The sequence below is a fragment of the Pseudophryne corroboree genome, chromosome 7, assembly GCF_028390025.1.
Source record: "Pseudophryne corroboree isolate aPseCor3 chromosome 7, aPseCor3.hap2, whole genome shotgun sequence".
NCBI classification, from domain to species: domain Eukaryota; kingdom Metazoa; phylum Chordata; class Amphibia; order Anura; family Myobatrachidae; genus Pseudophryne; species Pseudophryne corroboree.
Genome location: NC_086450.1, coordinates 47,791,979 through 47,812,382, shown reverse-complemented (window position 1 = coordinate 47,812,382; position 20,404 = coordinate 47,791,979). Strand labels below are relative to the sequence as shown.

Genomic DNA, 20,404 nt, shown 5'->3' with positions numbered 1-20,404 from the left:
TGAAAGCACAGATTTTACTAAATTGATTTAATTACCTTGTCAAAACATGCTCCAGTGCTTGGGTGCAGTTAACATGGGTCAAGTGTTGAGCGAAGGGAGATTATACACAGTGGAGTTAGGGGCACTGAGGTGGGGCACATGCCCCCAACATGGCCTGACTATTTTACCGTCTATTGAGGGCACATTACGGGCAGGGTTGTGCTGTGCAGGCCACAGCGCCCCAGGCGACTGCACACCACTGGACAGGCTTGGACTGTCCCACAGGGGTAAAGGGGAAACCACCGGTGGGCCCCACTGCCTGGGGCCCCACCTCCTGCTCTAAGGATCAGGTTCCAGACTGTGCACTTGAATTATACATTATACATATGTTACCTTATACTGGACTATGGTGTATTTTCTACAGTGCATTGCTGTTATTAATCTGGTACATTATCATGTATGCAGCAGCTGAATTTACTGTATATATTTATGAAAGGACCCAGACGTTGCACTCTCTAATGGTTAGTCACACCAATGTGGTGGCAGGCCACACCCCCTCTGCAGACTGGCCACACCCCTAAACATGGGCCCCTACCACTGCATCCCCCCGGTGGGCCCCACATGCGCCAGTCGGACACTGCCCCTGGATTCCCCCCACGGCTAATGTGTGCATTACCTACTGGCTGTTCATGCCATACTAAAATAGACGCCAGTATGGTGTCATATGCAAATTTTAAAGAGCAAACAAAAGTTTTCTGATCATTGCCCTAACTTCCGGCCGTTGTTCAGATTTTATTCAAATAACAACTTGAACTGCCTCCCAAACCGCTGCTGTGCCGATAATTCACTTGGCTGGAAAGTTTGGAGGGTGGCGTGTACAAAGGTTCACAACTTCCACCTTCGTGATCTACAAAATATTCTGGTTCATTGCATTACGGGATGTTATCATTATTAAGGCCGACAGGTTTATGAAGTTCAAAGACAATTTCATGAGCCTGTAGCTATATATAATAATTTTGTTCTCTCCTTATATATGTGTATCGTGTCCTCCCAATAAAAGTAAAATATGCAATCAGATGAGATTTACACGATGTGCTGCAGAGAATTCCCAGTGTAATAAATCCAGCAATACAACACAGATCATATCCTATGAGGTTATTACAGACGCTTTTGTCATTTGTGGAATTGTGCTAATGCCGAGTTTACAATAATATAACCTGCATTTAACATTACAACTAACATAAATCATTTACATGTCCTGGCCCGGGGAGCTAACAGTCTAGAAAAGTAGACTGGTGTGAGATATGAGGATTGGTTTGGGCAGTATAAAACTGATCCTATTTGGGTTGTGTCGACATGAAATTAACATCTTTTATGGGCAGATTCTGAGATGTAGATAATACAGTCACAATTCTAGAAGACTCCTGCGTAGGAAGACCAATCCCGGGCCATTTTTTCAATCCCGGGTATCGGGATTGAAAAATGATCAATCCCGGGATGCCCGGGATTGGCTTTCAACTGTGTCCGGCCGTCCCCAGGGCCCCGCCCCTCCCCACCCGCCCCACAGACATAAATAAATGTACTAACCTGCACAGCCGGGTAGCGGGTGAGGAGGAGACGGCGGGTGAGTGCAGGGGAGCCGGCGGGTGAGTGCAGGTGAGCCGGGAGGAGGCGGCGGGTGAAGACCGCCATACCTTCCGGTTCTGCGGCCTGAGGACACTCAACGCTGATCCCTCAAACCCCGGGAGTGGAGCTTCCAATCCTGGAATTGAATCCTGGACATTTTTGGGCCTAAATCCCGTGATCCCGCCGATCCCGGGATTGGCCTCCCTATTCCTGTGGTCTGAAGTCCTATGCAAATATTCCCCATATTATGAGTGGTACACATCTAAGTGGCAGCACCGCCCCAGCCCTCCAGCTGCGTGAGATGTTGCCCATAGCAACCAGATTCTAGCTATTATCTTCTAGAAAATGCTAGATAAATAAGTAGAATCTGATTTTGTAAACCTGCACTTTAGTAAATATACCCCTAAGTCGTTGAATATTTGGGCAAAATATTGTAACAACATCTAAAGGGCCCCATACATCAGGCATCTGTTTCCCCAATCCAACGGTATTGCTGATCCACCAGTTGGATCCACCGATCGATGGGCATCAATGATCAGCAGTCTGTTGGGGAATTGGGGGAAATTCTCCATTTTAAAAATCGACGGTTTGCTGATCCCAATTGTTTAGGTAGGTCGGGAACAGGGAAACAAGATTTTTAAACATGTTTAATATTCCTGATTCCTGACCCAGCCGTCAGGGGATCAGTAAATAGTGGCAGTCCGCCACTGATGTATAAGGTGTATAAGGTGTTAGAGTGTAACAGGTTGCAATGTATTGTATGGCATTACTAAGGAATGATACTGTGTTGATAATGGGCCTAATTCAGACCTGTTCGCTCGCTAGGGTTTTTTTGCAGTCCTGCGTTTGCATAGTCGCCGCCCATAGGGGAGTGTATTTTCGCTTTGCAAGTGTGCGAACGCATGTGTATCAGAGCTGTACAAATAGATCTTGTGCAGCCTCAGAGTAGCCCAGGACTTACTCAGCCGCTGCGATCACTTCAGCCTGTCTGGGACTGTCAGTAACCCTCCCCACAGAAAACAGTCAGTTGCCACCCAAAAACGGCTTCTCCCTGTCAATCTCCTTGCGAATGCCCGTGCGAATGGATTCTTCGCACAAACCCATCGCTGAGCTGCGATCTGCTTTGTACTCGTGTGATGCGCCTCCGCATTTCGGTGCATACGCAGACCTGATCGCCCGCTGTACGAAAACGCAGCCTAGCGATCAGGTCTGAATTAGGCCCAATGTCAATTAATCTTAGAGGAGGTCTTAATCTTAGATGTCACTAATAGTGCTGTTATTGAGAAGAAATAAACATTGATTCCTGCGTTATACTGCATGAAGCAAAATGCATGATTGTGTAAAAAAAAAAAATTGTCAAAATAAACCAACAACAACAATTTTTTTCTTGTTACGTTGTTTTAATGTGAATAACAAGTTTGGCTGAGTCACAAAGTGTTGCTTACACATAAACAGACAAATACACAATACATAACCAAATGGTCATTCTGTTTATATCTGAGTCTTATCTCAAAGAACGTAATTTTAGAATTATCAAAGTCACTTAGCTGTCTATTTTCAGCTCCCTGCTGTCTCTTTTCTAGTCCTGCGCTCTTTCCTAACCCTAACTAGGCCCATATAGACGGGCCGATGCGGGAGCTATGTGTGCTGAGCGAACCGCTCAGCACACATCTTTCCCGCCGCTCAGCACTGCGCGATCTGTGCTGAGCGAGCGGGGGGAGACGGGGGAGCCGCTCATTTCACCCAGCGGGTGTAGTGAACGACCCGCTAGATTGGCCTGCATGCAGGCCAGTCTAGCAGCAGTGATAGCGATGCGCGAGGCTGCGCATCGCTATCGCTGAGGGGGGTACACACGGAGCGATCATGCTCAAATTCTAAGCAATCTAGTCAGATTGCTTAGAATATCGCTCCGTGAGTACCCCCCTTAACTGTCTAACAATCTGCACTCTTAGCTCTCGTCTTTCTCCAGGTCTTTCTTTTCATAGCTGTTCTTTCCTCCTGTAATTATGTATCTTTGTCTTCCCTTAAGCTTGTTCTTTTCTAGCCTTCCCCTCCCAGCTCTTTGTTTACTGTATTCAGTGGTTGTTCTTTATTTTACCCCTAGCAATCTCTCTCTATATTTCTTTTTAATTAATTCATCATTCTATTGACATTTTCCATCTTTTATCTTATACCCTCACCCCTAGCCCCTTAGCTTTCTTTTTGTTGCATTTTTGTCTGTGTACCATGTCCTCCCAAGCACTCCTTATCTCTCCTTCCTTGTCCTTGGCATGATCCCATTCCTACATAGAACAAATGGCCATCAAATGGTTAACCATCAATGGCTTCCGTCGATGGAACCTTCAGTACTTTATATCGAAACCAGCAATGGATTGAGCTATCAATGGGCATCACTGGCTAGAGATACATGAATGTGATGGGCCGATCAGAGAAGGAGGGTGGGGCTAAGCGGGGGACACGACTGTGGACAAGGGACCATGTGACTTTTAAAGAAAAAGTTGCCAGGTCAGTATTTAACCTCTGCCTTCAACGGTGGAGAAACACCGGACTTTGGGGGTAATTCCAAGTTGATCGCAGCAGGAATTTTGTTAGCAGTTGGGCAAAACCCTTGTGCACTGCAGGGGAGGCAGATATAACATGTGCAGAAAGAGTTAGATTTTGGTGGGTTATTTTGTTTCTGTGCAGGGTAAATACTGGCTGCTTTATTTTTACACTGCAATTTAGATTTTAGATTGAACACACCCCACCCAAATCTAAATCTCTCTGCACATGTTAAATCTGCCTCCCCTGCAGTGCACATGGTTTTGCCCAATTGCTAACTAAATTCCTGCTGCGATCAACTTGGAATTAACCCCTTTCATCATAAATGCCCAAACCATTGACCATTGGTGATTGTTAACCATTGATAGTTAATGGCCATCCATACTCCAGAGTAACGTCCTGCAGACTGCTGTCCAGTCAGCTCATTAGTCCCCTCAGCATCTCCTCTACGCTACCGTTAACTACTACTTCTGCTCTGTCCACTAATGCCAGGTCATTATTATCTTTTATTTATAAGGCGCCACATGGTTAATGTAGTGCTGTACAAGGGGATAATGCTGACAAGAAATATAAGTACAGACAACATATAAAAATCACATGCTGTAGATACATAACAAAGTATACATTTAGCATAATTATGTAGAAAAGACAAAGGGGAGAGGGCCCTGCTCAAACAAGCTTACAGTTTATAGGTCATCCTATCAGAGAACAGTAACACATAACATGCCGTCTGATTGGTCCACATGGTGCTGGGATCCCAAGTAATAGCTCCTCCGACATGGTGGCTGCGCAGGGCACACCTATCATAGACAGGCACTATAGATTAAAGAAACAAAAAAATAAGATTTTACTCACCGGTAAATCTATTTCTCGTAGTCCGTAGTGGATGCTGGGCTCCGTAAGGACCATGGGGATTAGCGGCTCCGCAGAGACTGGGCACAACTAAAGAAAGCTTTAGGACTACCTGGTGTGCACTGGCTCCTCCCACTAAGACCCTCCTCCAGACCTCAGTTAGGATACTGTGCCCGGAAGAGCTGACACAAATAGGAAGGATTTTGAATCCCGGGTAAGACTCATACCAGCCACACCAATCACACCGTATAACTCGTGATAACTATACCCAGTTAACAGTATGAAATATAACTGAGCCTCTCAACAGATGGCTCAACAATAACCCTTTAGTTAGGCAATAACTATAAACAAGTATTGCAGACAATCCGCACTTGGGATGGGCGCACAGCATCCACTACGGACTACGAGAAATAGATTTACCGGTGAGTAAAATCTTATTTTCTCTGACGTCCTAAGTGGATGCTGGGACTCCGTAAGGACCATGGGGATTATACCAAAGCTCCCAAACGGGCGGGAGAGTGCGGATGACTCTGCAGCACCGAATGAGCAAACTCTAGGTCCTCCTCAGCCAGGGTATCAAACTTGTAGACTGTTGCAAAAATGTTTGAACCCGACCAAGTAACAGCTCGGCAAAGTTGTAAAGCCGAGACCCCTCGGGCAGCCGCCCAAGAAGAGCCCACTTTCCTCGTGGAATGGGCTTTTACAGATTTAGGGTGCGGCAGTCCAGCCACAGCATGTGCAAGTTGAATCGCAGCGAGCAATAGTCTGCTTAGAAGCAGGAGCACCCAGCTTGTTGGGTGCATACAGGATAAATAGCGAGTCAGTTTTCCTGACTCCAGCCGTCCTGGAAACATATACTTTTCAGGGCCCTGACTACGTCCAGTAACTTGGAATCCTCCAAGTCCCAAGTAGCCGCAGGCACCACAATAGGTTGGTTCACATGAAAAACTGATACCACCTTAGGAAGGAATTGGGAACGAGTCCTCAATTCCGCCATATCCATATAAAATACAGATAAGGGCTTTTGTATGACAAAGCCGCCAATTCTGATACACGCCTGGCCGACGCCACGGCCCACAGCATGACCACTTTCCACGTGAGGTATTGTAGCTCCACGGATATAAGTGGCTCAACCCAATGCGACTTCAGGAAATCCAACACCACGTTGAGATCCCACGGTGCCACTTGAGGCACAAACGGGGGCTGACTATGCAGCACTCCCTTAACAAAAGTCCGAACTTCAGGCAGTGAAGCCAGTTCTATTTTGGAAGAAAATCGATAGAGCCGAAATCTGGACCTTCATGGAACCCAATTTTAGGCCCATAGTCACCTCTGACTGTAGGAAGTGCAGAAATCGACCTAGCTGAAATTTCTCCTTTGGGGCCTTCCTGGCCTCACAGCACGCAACATATTTCCACCATATGCGGTGATAATGGTTTGCGTTCACTTCTTTCCTAGCTTTAAATAGCGTAGGGATGACTTCCTCCGGAATGCCCTTTTCCTTCAGGATCCGGCGTTCAACCGCCATGCCGTCAAACGCAGCCGCGGTACGTCTTGGAACAGACAGGCCCCCTGCTGCAGCAGGTCCTGTCTGAGCGGCAGAGGCCATGGGTCCTCTGAGATCATTTCTTGGAGTTCTGGTTACCAAGCTCTTCTTGGCCAACCCGGAACAATGAGTATAGTTCTTACTCCTCTCCTTCTTATTATTCTCATTACCCTGGGTAAGAGAGGCAGAGAAGGGAACACATACACCGACTGGTACACCCACGGTGTTACCAGAGCGTCCACAGCTATCGCCTGAGGGTCTCTTGACCTGGCGCAATATCTTTGTAACTTTTTGTTGAGGCGGGACGCCATCATGTCCACCTGTGGCCTTTCCCAACGGTGTACAATCATTTGGAAAACTTCTGGATGAAGTCCCCACTCTCCCGGGTGGAGGTCGTGTCTGCTGAGAAAAGTCTGCTTCCCAGTTGTCCACTCCGGGAATGAACACTGCTGACAGTGCTAACACATGATTTTCCGCCCATCGGAGAATCCTTGCGGCTTCTGCCATCGCCACCCTGCTTCTTGTGCCGCCCTGTCGGTTTACATGAGCGACCGCCGTGATGTTGTCTGACTGGATCAGCACCGGCCGGTGTTGAAGCAGGGGTCTAGCCTGACTTAGGGCATTGTAAATGGCCCTTAGTTCCAGAATATTTATGTGTAGGGAAGTCTCCTGACTTTTCCATAGCCTTGGAAGTTTCTTCCCTGTGTGACTGCCCCCCAGCCTCGAAGTCTGGCATCCGTGGTCACCAGGACAAAGTCCTGTATGCCGAATCTGCGGCCCCCTAGAAGATGAGCACTCTGCAGCCACCACAACAGCGACACCCTGGCCCTTGGAGACAGGGTTATCCGCCGATGCATCTGAAGATGCGCCCCGGACCACTTGTCCAACAGATCCCACTGGAAAATCCTTGCATGGGACCTGGCGAATGGAATTTCTTCGTAAGAAGCTACCATCCTTCCCAGGGCTTGCGTGCATTGATGCACCGACACCTGTATACGTATTAGGAGGTCTCTGTCTAGAGACGACAACTCCTTGGACTTCTCCTCCGGGAGAAACCCTTTTTATCCTGTTCTGTGTCCAGAACCATACCCAGGAACAGTAGACGCGTCGTAGGAACCAGCTGCGACTTTGGAATATTCAGAATCCAGCCGTGCTGTTGTAGCCCTTCCCGAGATAGTGCTACTCCGCCGAACAACTGTTCCCTGGACCTCGCCTTTATAAGGAGATCGTCCAAGTACGGGATAATTATTTCGGCCATTACCTTGGTAAATACCTCGGTGCCGGGGACAGACCAACGGCAACGTCTGGAATTGGTAATGACAATCCTGTACCACAATTTTGAGGTACTCCTGGTGAAGAGGGTAAAAAGGGACATGCAGGTAAGCATCCTTGATGTCCAGTGATACCATGAAATTCTCCAGGCTTGCAATAATCGCCCTGAGCGATTCCATTTTGAACTTGAACCTTCGTATATAAGTGTTCAAGGCTTTCAATTTTAGAATGGGTCTCACCGAACCGTCTGGTTTCGGTACCACAACATTTTGGAATAGTAACCCCGGCCTTGTTGAAGGAGGGGTACCTTGATTTCACCTACTGGAAGTACAGCTTGTGAATTGCCGCCAGTACTACCTTTCTCCGAGGTCAGCAGGCAAGGTTGATGTGAGGTAACGGCGAGGGGGAGTCGCCTCGAACTCCAGCCTGTATCCCTGTGATACTATTTGCAGAACCTAGGGATCCACCTGTGGGCAAGCCCACTGGTCCCTGAAGTTCCCGAGACGCGCCCCTACCGCACCTGTCTCCACCTGTGGAGCCCCAACGTCATGCGGTGGACTCAGAGGAAGCGGGGGAAGATTTTTGATCCTGGGAACTGGCTGCTGGTGCAGCTTTTTCCTTCTTCCCTTGTCTCTGTGCAGAAAGGAAGCGCCTTTGACCCGCTTGCTTTTCTGAAGCCGAAAGGACTGTACCTGAAAATACAGTGCTTTCTTAGGCTGTGAGGAAACCTGAGGTAAAAAAATTTCTTCCCAGCTGTTGCTGTGGATACGAGGTCCCAGAGACCATCCCCAAACAATTCCTCACCCTTATAAGGCAGAATCTCCATGTGCCTTTTATAGGCAGCATCACCTGTCCACTGCCGGGTTTCTAATACCCTCCTGGCAGAATGGACATTGCATTAATTCTGGATGCCAGCCGGCAAATATCCCTCTGTGCATCCTTTATATCTAAGACGACGTCTTTAATATGCTCTATGTTAGCAAACTATTATCCCTGTCTTAGAGTATTAATATTATCTGACTGGGTATCAGACCACGCTGCAGCAGCACTATTTATGCTGAGGCAATTGCAGGTCTCAGTATATAACCTGAGTGTGTATATACAGACTTCAGGATAGCCTCCTGCTTTTTATCAGCAGGCTCCTTCAAGGTGGCCGTATCCTAAGACGGCAGTGCCACCTTTTTTGACAAACGTGTGAGCGCCTTATCCACCCTAAGGGATATCTCCCAACGTGACCTATCCTCTGGCGGGAAAGGGTACGCCATCAGTAACTTTTTAGAAATTACCAGTTTCTTATCGGGGGAACCCACGCTACTTTACACACTTCATTCATTCATCTGATGGGGGAACAAAACACTGGCTGCTTTTTCTCCCCAAAAATAAAACCCCTTTTATGTGGTACTTGGGTTCATGTCAGAAATGCGTAACACATTTTTCATTGCCGAGATCATGTAACGGATGTTCCTAGTGGATTGTGTATATGTCTCAACCTCGTCGACACTGGAGTCAGACTCCGTGTCGACATCTGTGTCTGCCATCTGAGGTAACGGGCGCTTTTTTGAGCCCCTGATGGCCTTTGAGACACCTGGGCAGGCGCGGGCTGAGAAGCCGGCTGTCCCACAGCTGTTTTACGTCATCCAGCCTTCTATGTAAGGAGTTGACATTGTCGGTTAATACCTTCCACCTATCCATCCACTCTGGTGTCGGCCCCACAGGGGGCGACATCCCATTTATCGGCCTCTGCTCCACCTCCGCGTAACCTTCCTCATCCCACATGTCGACACAGCCGTACCGACACACAGCACACACACAGGGAATGCTCTGACTGAGGACAGGACCCCACAAAGTCCTTTGGGGAGACAGAGAGAGAGTATGCCAGCACACACCAGAGCGCTATATAATGCAGGGATTAACACTATAACTGAGTGATTTTCCCCCCAATAGCTGCTTGTATAAACAATATTGCGCCTAAATTTAGTGCCCCCCCCCCTCTTTTTAATCCTTTGAGCCTGAAAACTACAGGGGAGAGCCTGGGGAGCTGTCTTCCAGCTGCACTGTGAAGAGAAAATGGCGCCAGTGTGCTGAGGGAGATAGCTCCGCCCCTTTTTCGCGGACTTTTCTCCCGCTTTTTTATGGATTCTGGCAGGGGTATTTATCACATATATAGCCTCTGGGGCTATATATTGTGATGATTTTGCCAGGCAAGGTGTTTATATTGCTGCTCAGGGCGCCCCTCCCCAGCGCCCTGCACCCATCAGTGACCGGAGTGTGAGGTGTGCATGAGGAGCAATGGCGCACAGCTGCAGTGCTGTGCGCTACCTTGGTGAAGACTGAAGTCTTCAGCCGCCGATTTTCCGGAACACTTCTTGCTTCTGGCTCTGTAAGGGGGCCGGCGGCGCGGCTCCGGGACCAAACATCAATGGCCGGTTCCATGCGGTCGATCCCTCTGGAGCTAATGGTGTCCAGTAGCCTAAGAAGCCCAAGCTACCACCTGTTAGGTAGGTTCGCTTCTTCTCCCCTTAGTCCCTCGATGCAGTGAGTCTGTTGCCAGCAGATCTCACTGTAAAATAAAAAAACCTAAAATATACTTTCTTTCTAGGAGCTCAGGAGAGCCCCTAGTGTGCATCCAGCTCAGCCGGGCACAAGATTCTAACTGAGGTCTGGAGGAGGGTCATAGTGGGAGGAGCCAGTGCACACCAGGTAGTCCTAAAGCTTTCTTTAGTTGTGCCCAGTCTCCTGCGGAGCCGCTAATCCTCATGGTCCTTACGGAGCCCAGCATCCACTTAGGACGTCAGAGAAATAAATAAGTGTTGGCTGTTCCGCTCCTGACTGGCGGGTCATGTAATACCAGCACAATGTGGCTCTCGGCAACGGGATATGTTCCACATGCTGGTTGCTGGGATGCCGGCAGTTGAAAACCTAGTTCCAGAATCCCGACACAAGGCCAAAATACCGGCAGCGGAACCCTGACATGACTTGAAATGCCAACACCGGAATCCCAACTGCCGGCATCCTGATCGTAAGTATGCCGGGGAATCTTAGGGTTAGGCCACGGGGAAGGATTAGGTTCAGGCTGCTGGGAGGGGTTGGTTAGGTTTAGGCACCTCCAGTGAGGGTTAGGGTTAGGCTGTGGCGGGGGGGAGGGTCAGGGTTAGCTGTGGGGAGGGAGCAGGGTTAGGGTTAGGCTGTGGCGGGGGGGGGAGGGTCAGGGTTAGCTGTGGGGAGGGAGCAGGGTTAGGGCTAGGGGGTTTGATGGGGAAGGTAAGTAAGCATACCTACTAAACCCCTGTTGGGATCTTCTCCATCGGAATGCCGCTGTTGGTCTTATGTCCGCCGGCATCTCGACCACCGGTAAAACATATAACACCCTCGGCAACAGGGACCCTCCACATTTAAGTGTCTGCTGCAGCTGTACATGAGTCTTGGGGTAAATAATACCGTATGAAATGATGGTACTTCCACCGTGAGGGGCTCGTGTGGAATACTGAGCTAGCAGCACCTGTTACATCTCCCATGCGCATCACTTTGAAAATGCAAGCTGTATAGTTAATATGCAATTAGGTAGAGGAAAATCCAACAAGACTTTGGTGCAAGCAGAAGGAAAATAGCTGAAACAGCATCCCAAATCAATCAGGATCGCCCAGGCACTTTCACGCTATGCAACATCTTTAATTAAAATCTGTGTTTTGTGCTAATAACTCTGCGTGTTCATAAGTCTCCAGTATTGATTTAATTTGTCCAGCAGCCGCGTGCTTGCAGGATCAGTGTAGTGCGCGGACATCGTGTAAAATTAACAGGAACATTTCAGTAAAAACGGGTCTGATTCCCCCAGGCTCAGCAGCGCAGGATTGGTAGCTACATTGTAGGGCGATCGCCGGCATTCTAGAACACGCAGAGGGGCATCGCAATCTCATTACTATTCTGGATGGGTTCTATCTAGTGATGAGCGGATTCGGTTTTACTCGGTTCTCAAAACGGCATCTTATTGGCTCAGGGATGTCACGTGTTTTGGATAGCCAATAAGATGCCGTTTTGAGAACCGAGTAAAACCGAGTAAAACCGAGTAAAACCGAACCTCGCTCATCACTAGTTCTATCGTCTATATTTGCCGTTTCTGTTCAACTTCCATTGACATTAGGAAGCTAGATTATTGGCCCGGGAAATTTGTGGCTAGTTACCAACGGCTCATTCTGCGTCTTCAGACACATGTGTAACAGTACCATGCAGCTGGTAATCAGGCACCAAGTAAATATCACACGGTAGCTGGTCCGGGAATAACCTTTGACTTCCCATAAATATACACTGACATTTTACAGGGAAAGAATCTAGATACTCCCAGATGGGATGGTATCAGGATCCTGGCGCTTGGGATGCCGACAGTCAAAATACCGACAGCTGCATCCCGTTGCTCAGGATGCCGACACATGTTTGGCAAGTAAAGTCCTCCTAACCCCTAACATTCCTAACCCTCCTCTCCCGTAGCCTGACCCTAACCCTCCTTTCCGACAGCCTTACCCTCTCCGATGGTGCCTAACCCTAATCCACCCTCCACCCAGCCTTAAGCCCCCCCACCAGCCTAACCCTCCCAGGGTTGCCTATACCAAACCCTCCCTCCCTGCAGCCTAATCCTAGCCCCCTCCCCCCACAGAATAAACTACCCCCCCCCCCCCCACCACCACCACCACAGCTTGCCAGTGTGGAGTCATGGCCGACATCGATCAGGATTCCGGCGTCAGCATTCCAAGCACTGTCAGGTTTCTGTCGCCGGTATTCCAACTGCCGGTATTCCAACTGTCTGTATTCCGACCGCTGGGATCCTGACCGGATCCCCTCCCAAATAACCCCATGAGGATCTCATATTAATTCAGAAATTTGTTTTATGCTTTACAGGCAGTGGTAGAAGTAAACACTTACTGCAGATGGAGTCGCTACAGGGCCCAGAGGAGAGTGGGTCCTATAGCTGCCACACACACTGCCAGGGCCCATTACCATCTAGGAACACGCACAAGTAACTAATATACAGTAGTGCTCATTCCTGCAGTGTATACCATAAAGCAGAAGAAATCGTTTGCAAATAAATAAATGATAACAGTATAAGATGGACATAGGATCGTACATTCACTGGACCAGTGGGTTTGAAAACTATTGTGCTATTTTGTCCTCATCTCTCTCTTTCTCTTTCCTCAGTGACGAAGATTGTGTGCGCTGAACAGTGTGACGGCCACTGCTATGGGCCTTACGTTAGTAATTGCTGTCACCGGGAATGCGCAGGAGGCTGCTCCGGACCTAAAGACACTGACTGCTTTGTACGTAGACCGTCAGTTTTCTTTCCACCCACTACAGCCCCTTCTTAGCCGTGATTTACTACTCTGACGCCTCACGATTTTCCCCTTCCCATTCTATTCTCTCTCCAAACGTCGCTGTTCCTTTAGCCTTGTAATATATTTCTCCCATTCTATCTGATATCCCCTATCAGGCCGCATTAGCCCTGACAGATTTTATACAGTTTACATGTAAGAATCTGAACACATTTTATGTGCTAATGCATATGATTTCTGGCTTTCCACAGAACACTTTGCAAATCTAACAATTATCATTTTCTCCAATCCAGCCAGCTGCTGCATACAATTTTTTTCTCTCACTTCCTTCAGAAATAAGTTCTTGGTGTTTAAAGGGATGATTCAGTGATATAAAAGAATTTATACAACAGTGTATTTACCGGCGTTAACAGAATGATGGAAAGTAAAGAATGGTTGTAAACTCGATGTCAATGATACGTGTTGCTAATACCAACAGGTATCAATGCTACAGTTCCGTGGCTCCTTTCTTCGTTCTCTGGTCAGCTGTGAAAGAACAACTCCAATCAGGAAAAGCCACCCAGAGTTGTAGTCCATCTGCATGTAAAATGAATGCTTGGGTTCACATTTAGTGTATACCGGGCATGTCCAAACTGCGGCCCTCCAGCTGTTGAGAAACTACACATTCCAGCATGCCCTGACACAGCTTTAGCATTCTCTGACAGCAAAACTGTGTCAGGGCATGCTGGGATATGTAGTTTCACAACAGCTGGAGGGCCGCAGTTTGGACATGCCTGCTGTAACCCCATACAACATGTACACAGTGCTGTCTACAGGATAATTTAGGCAGAATGTTCCTGAACCATATTTATTTACTAAGGGTCGATTTTGGGGCTGGTTTAAAATCGACCAAAATGTCCCAACATCCCCTCAAAATCAACCCCAGTGTTTTTATTGTAAATAGAGCATTTACTAACAGTCATTTTTTGGGTTCTTTTGAGAATTCGATTGTGCAATGATTTCTGTATGAAGTTCTATTTGTGCTAAAATCACCCTCAGTAAAAGCACAATTCACCCCAAAATCACCACAAAATGTATCAAAAATTGACTAAATTATACAAAAGCATCCCTATTGGCTAAGACAGGTCACATGCACTGTATTACCCACAAACACCTTCATTCAAGTGTTAATTTGCATATTACCAAAAATGTAAAAGCATTGCTGTGCCTTTTTTTTATGCCATGATTTGGGCAGCCAGATTGCCCCACATGGTTGTCTACCTTGTTACAGGCATCATTTTGAGGTTTCAAGCAATGCTAGGTGGTTTAGAAATCAAATAGATTGTAATTGTTGGTCAATTTTGCAGCAATTTTGAACCAGACTGTTAGTATATGTCTTGTATTGATCCCTATGGAAAAGTGTCGATGGTCTATTTGAGGTTCTTTTCCAGTGTGAACTGTGAAGTCTATTTTCTGGCGATTTTGTGGGGATTTTGAGTCGGTTTACCTGTAGCAAATACTTGATTTTCAAATCACCTCAAAATCACCAGTAACACAAAATCACACAGAAAAAGGACCCATGTTTATCGGCAAATTACCGGGTAGAACTTCTTCACCCGGGAATTTGCCTTTCTGTGGGAAAGGGGTATTGGTGAGCCTAAAACCCAGGCTGGAAAAACACCATGATTCTCTACAGCAAGACAGGATACTCTATAATTATTTTATACATTGAAGGATTTCAGATGTTCGGACCATGCCTAAGATCACACGGTGACAGGGAATAAAACTAATCTGCTGTGCTGGCCAGTTCAGAATTTCTTATCCAAAAGTCATGGAATGTGAGCGCAACCTGGCAGCGTTTTACCCTGTCAGTAAAATCAGGCAGCCTCTCCCACGTGCTATTTGCCTGCCCTATCCGTGCAACAGAGAAGTCGCCAGCTTTCGTCAAACATGAAAACGACAAGATAACCAAAACAGAAAGTGCTGAGCCCAGAAAGTAACTTTTCCCGGGCTCCTTATGTTAACCTCAAATAGGGGCTGTGAAGAGCATGCAATGATGGCTTATGGAGGGTGGGAGGGCGAGGTTCCCCAGGAGACCGTAGACCTAGATTTTCTCTTGTAGCAATGATAACCTCCCCCTGTGTACATTCAATAGAAATGAATGTCAGCCCCACTTCCTAATTGGTAGTTTCAGTCCACAGCTGGAATTTAAACGGGCGTCGGAGGAGAGGCAGCAGGCCGGCCCTCCGAAGCACAGATCATTAGTGTGTTCAGTGGGAATATAGGCAGCAACAGCTATTAACTGCTGTCACCAGCGCGGCTTCTCAGCCTGCTCCTGTCAGCCACTGTCAACAAAATATTTATTTTTGCTCGCTGCTTTTTATAAAGGGAAAAAACTGAAATTTTCCTCAGCAGCATACCTCCCTCCTCATTCCGATGCGGAGACACAGTGTACCTCCTGCCATTGATACTCGGGGGTGGCTGGGCTGGATCTTGCGTTTGCCGGGAACGCAGACACACAAGGGAATTGATGGGCTCTATGTATGTTGCAGCGAAAGAAAGGAACGAGTATTTTTTAGGTTTTTCGTGCAAATATTAAGCAGATTTTCCAGAGTTTGGCTGAAATAGGAAACAATTACAATTCTCTCCCTGTTCTCTCTTCCCAGGCCTGCCTGAAATTTAATGATAGCGGCTCCTGCGTCACTCAGTGCCCTCAGCCCAATATATACAATCCAACCGCCTTTCAACTGGAGCAGAACCCTAAGGCCAAATACACGTATGGAGCTTTCTGTGTCAACAAATGTCCACGTAAGTCCTGTTATGGCTCATTTACACCTCATGTAGGCCAGGAATAGAGTGTGCGCTAGCCGGAAGCTCCGAACGCAACTGCTGCAGCATCGTTTCTGTCAGGTGGTGCTATCGCATTCATAGCTGTAACCGAGGGAGCTTTACACACCGTTCCGGTTTAATCGTATGTGACAAATAGATCCACAGGGGACCTGTGTGACAGTGGGGCTGATTCAGAAGTGGACGCTATGCCCAATGTTTGTGGAGTTGAGCGTTTGATTGCTGTCGGCAGTTGCAGTGAGGATTTGTCCACCTGTGTGAGTCAGGTCCAGTATTGTAATCTGTCATGAGACCACTAGTATAAGGATTATTTTGATGTCCTAAAGGAAAATGTGACACTCTGAAATAGGGATGGCCATCGAGTATCGATGATTCTAAATCATTGATGGTCTATGGGCAATGTTGAATACTTTTACCATCGATGGAGGAGAACCAGATGATTTTCCGCCATTGATGGTTCAGTGCCACTGAATTGTTTTTGGTTTTTTTTCTTTCTCAAAGTGTCAGGGCACGCAGCTAGCCCCGCCCCCTGACAACCACAAAACCACGTCCCTGGGTTTTGATTGGCCCGCATTTCATTACACAGCAATACAGGGATGACCATAGATGGGTAAAATCATCAATGGATCCCTTCCAGATGGTTTTACACCATCGGGGTTATCCGTTAATCAATGGTACCATCGATGCTGACCATCAATGGATAACCCACCGATGCCCATCCCTACTCTGAAATAAAATGCCTCTTTCATCACTTTTCTTTAACTATTTCTCCAAAGTGAATTTATTTTTGATTTTCTCCTTTAGATCTGAACCTTTGATCCCTCAATTTTGAGTTAATGCTAATTTGGAAGCAGTCGCTAAACAGGTTTTATAGTAAGCGCCATGAGGCAATGAGGTGGTGCTAGTAATGAGGTAGTGCCAATCATTTTATACATTTAGGGGGTGATTCTTAGATGCATGTAATGCATCGGGTGCGAGATTTAGATGTTTTCCCTCTGTACATGCGTCCAAGATGCATTTCGCAAGCATCCCAAATGGTTGCCAATTGGGGGACTCAGAACGAAATTGCGTGTAGACATATGCAATTTTGCTGGGTGTTTTGTGGGTGTGCCAGTGTCAGTAACTGCGTCTAAAGTTCCACCGTCGCTGGCATCCATTGTCCCTCGGTGCAATGTCTGATAGTACTGCCGATGGTCCGCTGATAGTGCCTCTTTGTACACATGAAGGCGGATTCGCGGCACAGCCAGTGGGTGTCTCAATAGGACGCCAACCGGCTGCAGCATTGACATAAAGTCACAGCCGCTACTGCAACTGCGTCCACCTCTGAATCCCCCCTTTAATGGGTGGTCTTAAAGCCTGTTACATATACTTTGATATCCATAACCCAAAAATATAATGTAAGTAAATGGATCTGTACACACACGCGTTTTACCAAGCATTCACTTTTCTTTGTGTCAGGTTCAGAGTTGCCTATAGTTTTGATGGGTCGGGCTTCCAGAAAGCCGAGGGTGGGAGTGGGGTGAGGGGGCAGCAAGTATTTATGTTGTCATACATACATACCTCCCCAGCATTCCTACCTCCTTCAGCATGTGCCAACAGGTCACTGTTGGGGGTGGGTGCTGCATGTTATTTAGCCTTGAGACATGAACCGAGGGTCTTTCAAGGGACACAGCACCAGTCAGGGCCACAGAACGTGGCTCCATATAAAAATAAATTTTGGTCTGTGAAAGGGGTCTCCTCCCCTTTCCCCTTGTGAGTTCCAGTGTCTTCAGTAATATGAATAAGGAGATCATTGAGAAGGCTAATTAAGCGCTTAGTACACACAAAGGGACGGAGCCTTTCAGCACCATGTCACTGTGAGGGGGCGCACACCATTCTTCGATATGTGGGCTGCTCCAGGCTCCCCATACACTATATAGAAACCCTGCGTCCCACAGGTGAAATGGGACTGTCTCTCTGAATGCGGGCCAGTTGGGAGGTATACATCTCTGATCTCTCCCATATCAGCTTATGTAACATATTGCATTTTTCCTGCACTAAGCAGCGTTCAGGAAACTGTTTGTGGCTCATTGGGGCTTGTGGTGCAGTTTTTTAATTGATTTTTTTGTCTGACCTGTAGATAATTTTGTTGTGGACGACAGCTCTTGTGTACGTGCCTGTCCAAGTAACAAGATGGAAGTAGAGGAGAACGGGATCAAGATGTGTAAGCCGTGCGCGGGAATCTGTCCAAAAGGTTTGTAAGGTTCTTTGGATAAAACATTTATGGTTAACTTCAGGATCACGGTTACAAAGCCGGGTAACATAATAGCAGTAGCCACTCTTTGTGCCTTGCCACAGTTTTGCTGTTATGGCATGCTAAAACTGTGTCAGGGCATGCTGGGATTTGTAGTTCCACAGCAGCTGGAGTGCCAAAGGGTTGTCTACCCCTGCTTAACAGGATAATCATAAGGGCAGCTAGGGCTAGAGCCTGGGGGGAGGCACCCAGAGGTGCTACCATTTATTAGCAATACAAGTTAGGTTGTGCCCTGTACATGATAGGTTGCACTACTACTGTCCAAAGAAGCACAGTTTAGTAAATAAAGCCCTGGGGGGAAGTTCCAGAATTGAAGGAGATGACAATATACAGGACAAACATCCTGTATAGTTTAATTCGGATCTGTCAGTATCTTGGCAGTCGAAAAAATGACGCTGAAATCCCAACACTGTTCTGAATCCCGGCATCCCCAATAGGATCACAATCCTGGTGCCGACATCCCAACAACCGGCATCCTGAATGAGTGACTGCCGGGCCGCCGGAGAAGTGGCGGGGAAGGGGGGGGGGGGGGGGTGGAGTTTTGGTTTAGACAGCATGCAGGAGGGTTAGGCTGCGGGAAGGTGGGGTTAGGTCTAGGCTGCAGGGAGGGGGGTTTAGGCATTCACGGGGAGGGATACGGTTAGGCTGCGGGGTGGTTAGGTTGTGGGAAAGGGGGGGTTAGGTTTAGCCACCACCGGGGAGGGTTAGGTTGTGTTCAGGTTTAGGCTGTAGTAAGGGAGGGATAGGGGGCTAGGCGCATACTTGCCTACTCGGGTGACCCTCCCGGCCCCCCGGAAGAGCAGGCAAGTCTTCCGATTTCAGGGGTCTCCCCCTGCCCGGCCGCCCACTTAGCGAGTAAAGTGGACGGTCTGGGCAGGCAATGATGCAATTCTTGTTGAATCGTGTCATCATAGCCACGCCCCCTGCTGTATAATGCTGGTAGTAGCGGTATTACACATCGGGGGACGTGGCTTACATGACGCGATCCGCAGCCACGCTCCGCCTCCGCCACACCACTGTTCTGCCTCTGGCCCGCCCCCCTCTGCACGGCACGACACAGCCCGCCCCCGTGCTGAGCCGACCTGGCTGCTCTCTCCGGGAGTCGGCAAGTATGGCTAGGCGGGATGGTTAGTACACTTATTCGACCCCTGGTCGGGATTCTAAACATGCTGCGGTCGGTATTTTGATCGTCAGCATTACGAAGGCCTGCATTTTAGTCCCAACCCGTTCAATTCTACTAGTACAGATAATATACATTTGTACCTACTTTAATGGTTTAGCATCAGAGCAGGTCCTGTAGTCAAGATATTCAAACCCTGTCGGTTTAAATAAGGGAAAACAGTTATCCTGACAGATTTTTACTGGGAATAAAATATTGTCTCCGTCATAAATGACACCCTGGACACATGCAAATTGCAACCTATATAGCAGGGATATTGGGTAGACATTAAAATGTATAAAAACTTATATCAAGCAGGGGATAATTTCAGTGATCTGGAAAACAATTGTCCACAAATTGTTACTTGTTTTCTGCCTTAACGCCTGGCAATGTATCAATGACCTGTAAACCTAGAAAGGAAAGTACAGAAGTATATCTTTTGTTAGAGAATTAATCTTGATCATAAATGACTGAATATCGTAATGTATCTCTGGCTGTTATCACCAGGGCCGTAACTAGGTGTGTGCGGAGGGGCCACCGCACAGAGCGCTGCAGCGTAGGAGGCGCTGTTGGCGGCACTTGTCAATTATCTGTTTTAATTACTTTCACTTGCAGCTTTCCTCCTTTTTGAAGCCCGGCATCTCATGACCGCCCCTGTCTCCTACCCTGACCCCTTCTGCCACTAATACCTATACAACATTCATGTACTCCACTTGGGATTTCTTTGCTATTCAGTCACACTGTCCCTTATTACATTTCAAGAGGCTGACATACCCGGGATTCGAACCCATTGACTGTGACATTGCAGTCAGACAATCTATTCCTTGAGCTATCTGCCCTTGCATAGAAAGGTAGATAATTCTAAGCTGGAGAATTCTAACTATTTGAAGCTTATCTTGTACTTTGTGAAAAAATTATCAGCATTGCGACTGAGCAGATCTATGTAGTGTGTGGCTGCAAGGGATTGGATGTGTGGATGCACACTACATAGA

At 47.5% G+C, this 20,404-nt stretch overlaps 1 protein-coding gene across 3 annotated transcripts in view; it reads left to right on the top strand.

Annotated features, from left to right (window-relative positions):
• ERBB4 (erb-b2 receptor tyrosine kinase 4) overlaps window positions 1-20,404 on the top strand; it is a 1,260,323-nt gene that overhangs the window by 882,077 nt on the left and 357,842 nt on the right. For all 3 annotated transcript variants that reach the window (XM_063933142.1, XM_063933143.1, XM_063933141.1), the window contains exons 6-8: window positions 13,004-13,122; window positions 15,780-15,921; window positions 18,080-18,193. In XM_063933142.1, coding sequence (XP_063789212.1) covers window positions 13,004-13,122; window positions 15,780-15,921; window positions 18,080-18,193 — 375 coding nt within the window. The remainder of the gene's footprint in view (window positions 1-13,003; window positions 13,123-15,779; window positions 15,922-18,079; window positions 18,194-20,404) is intronic.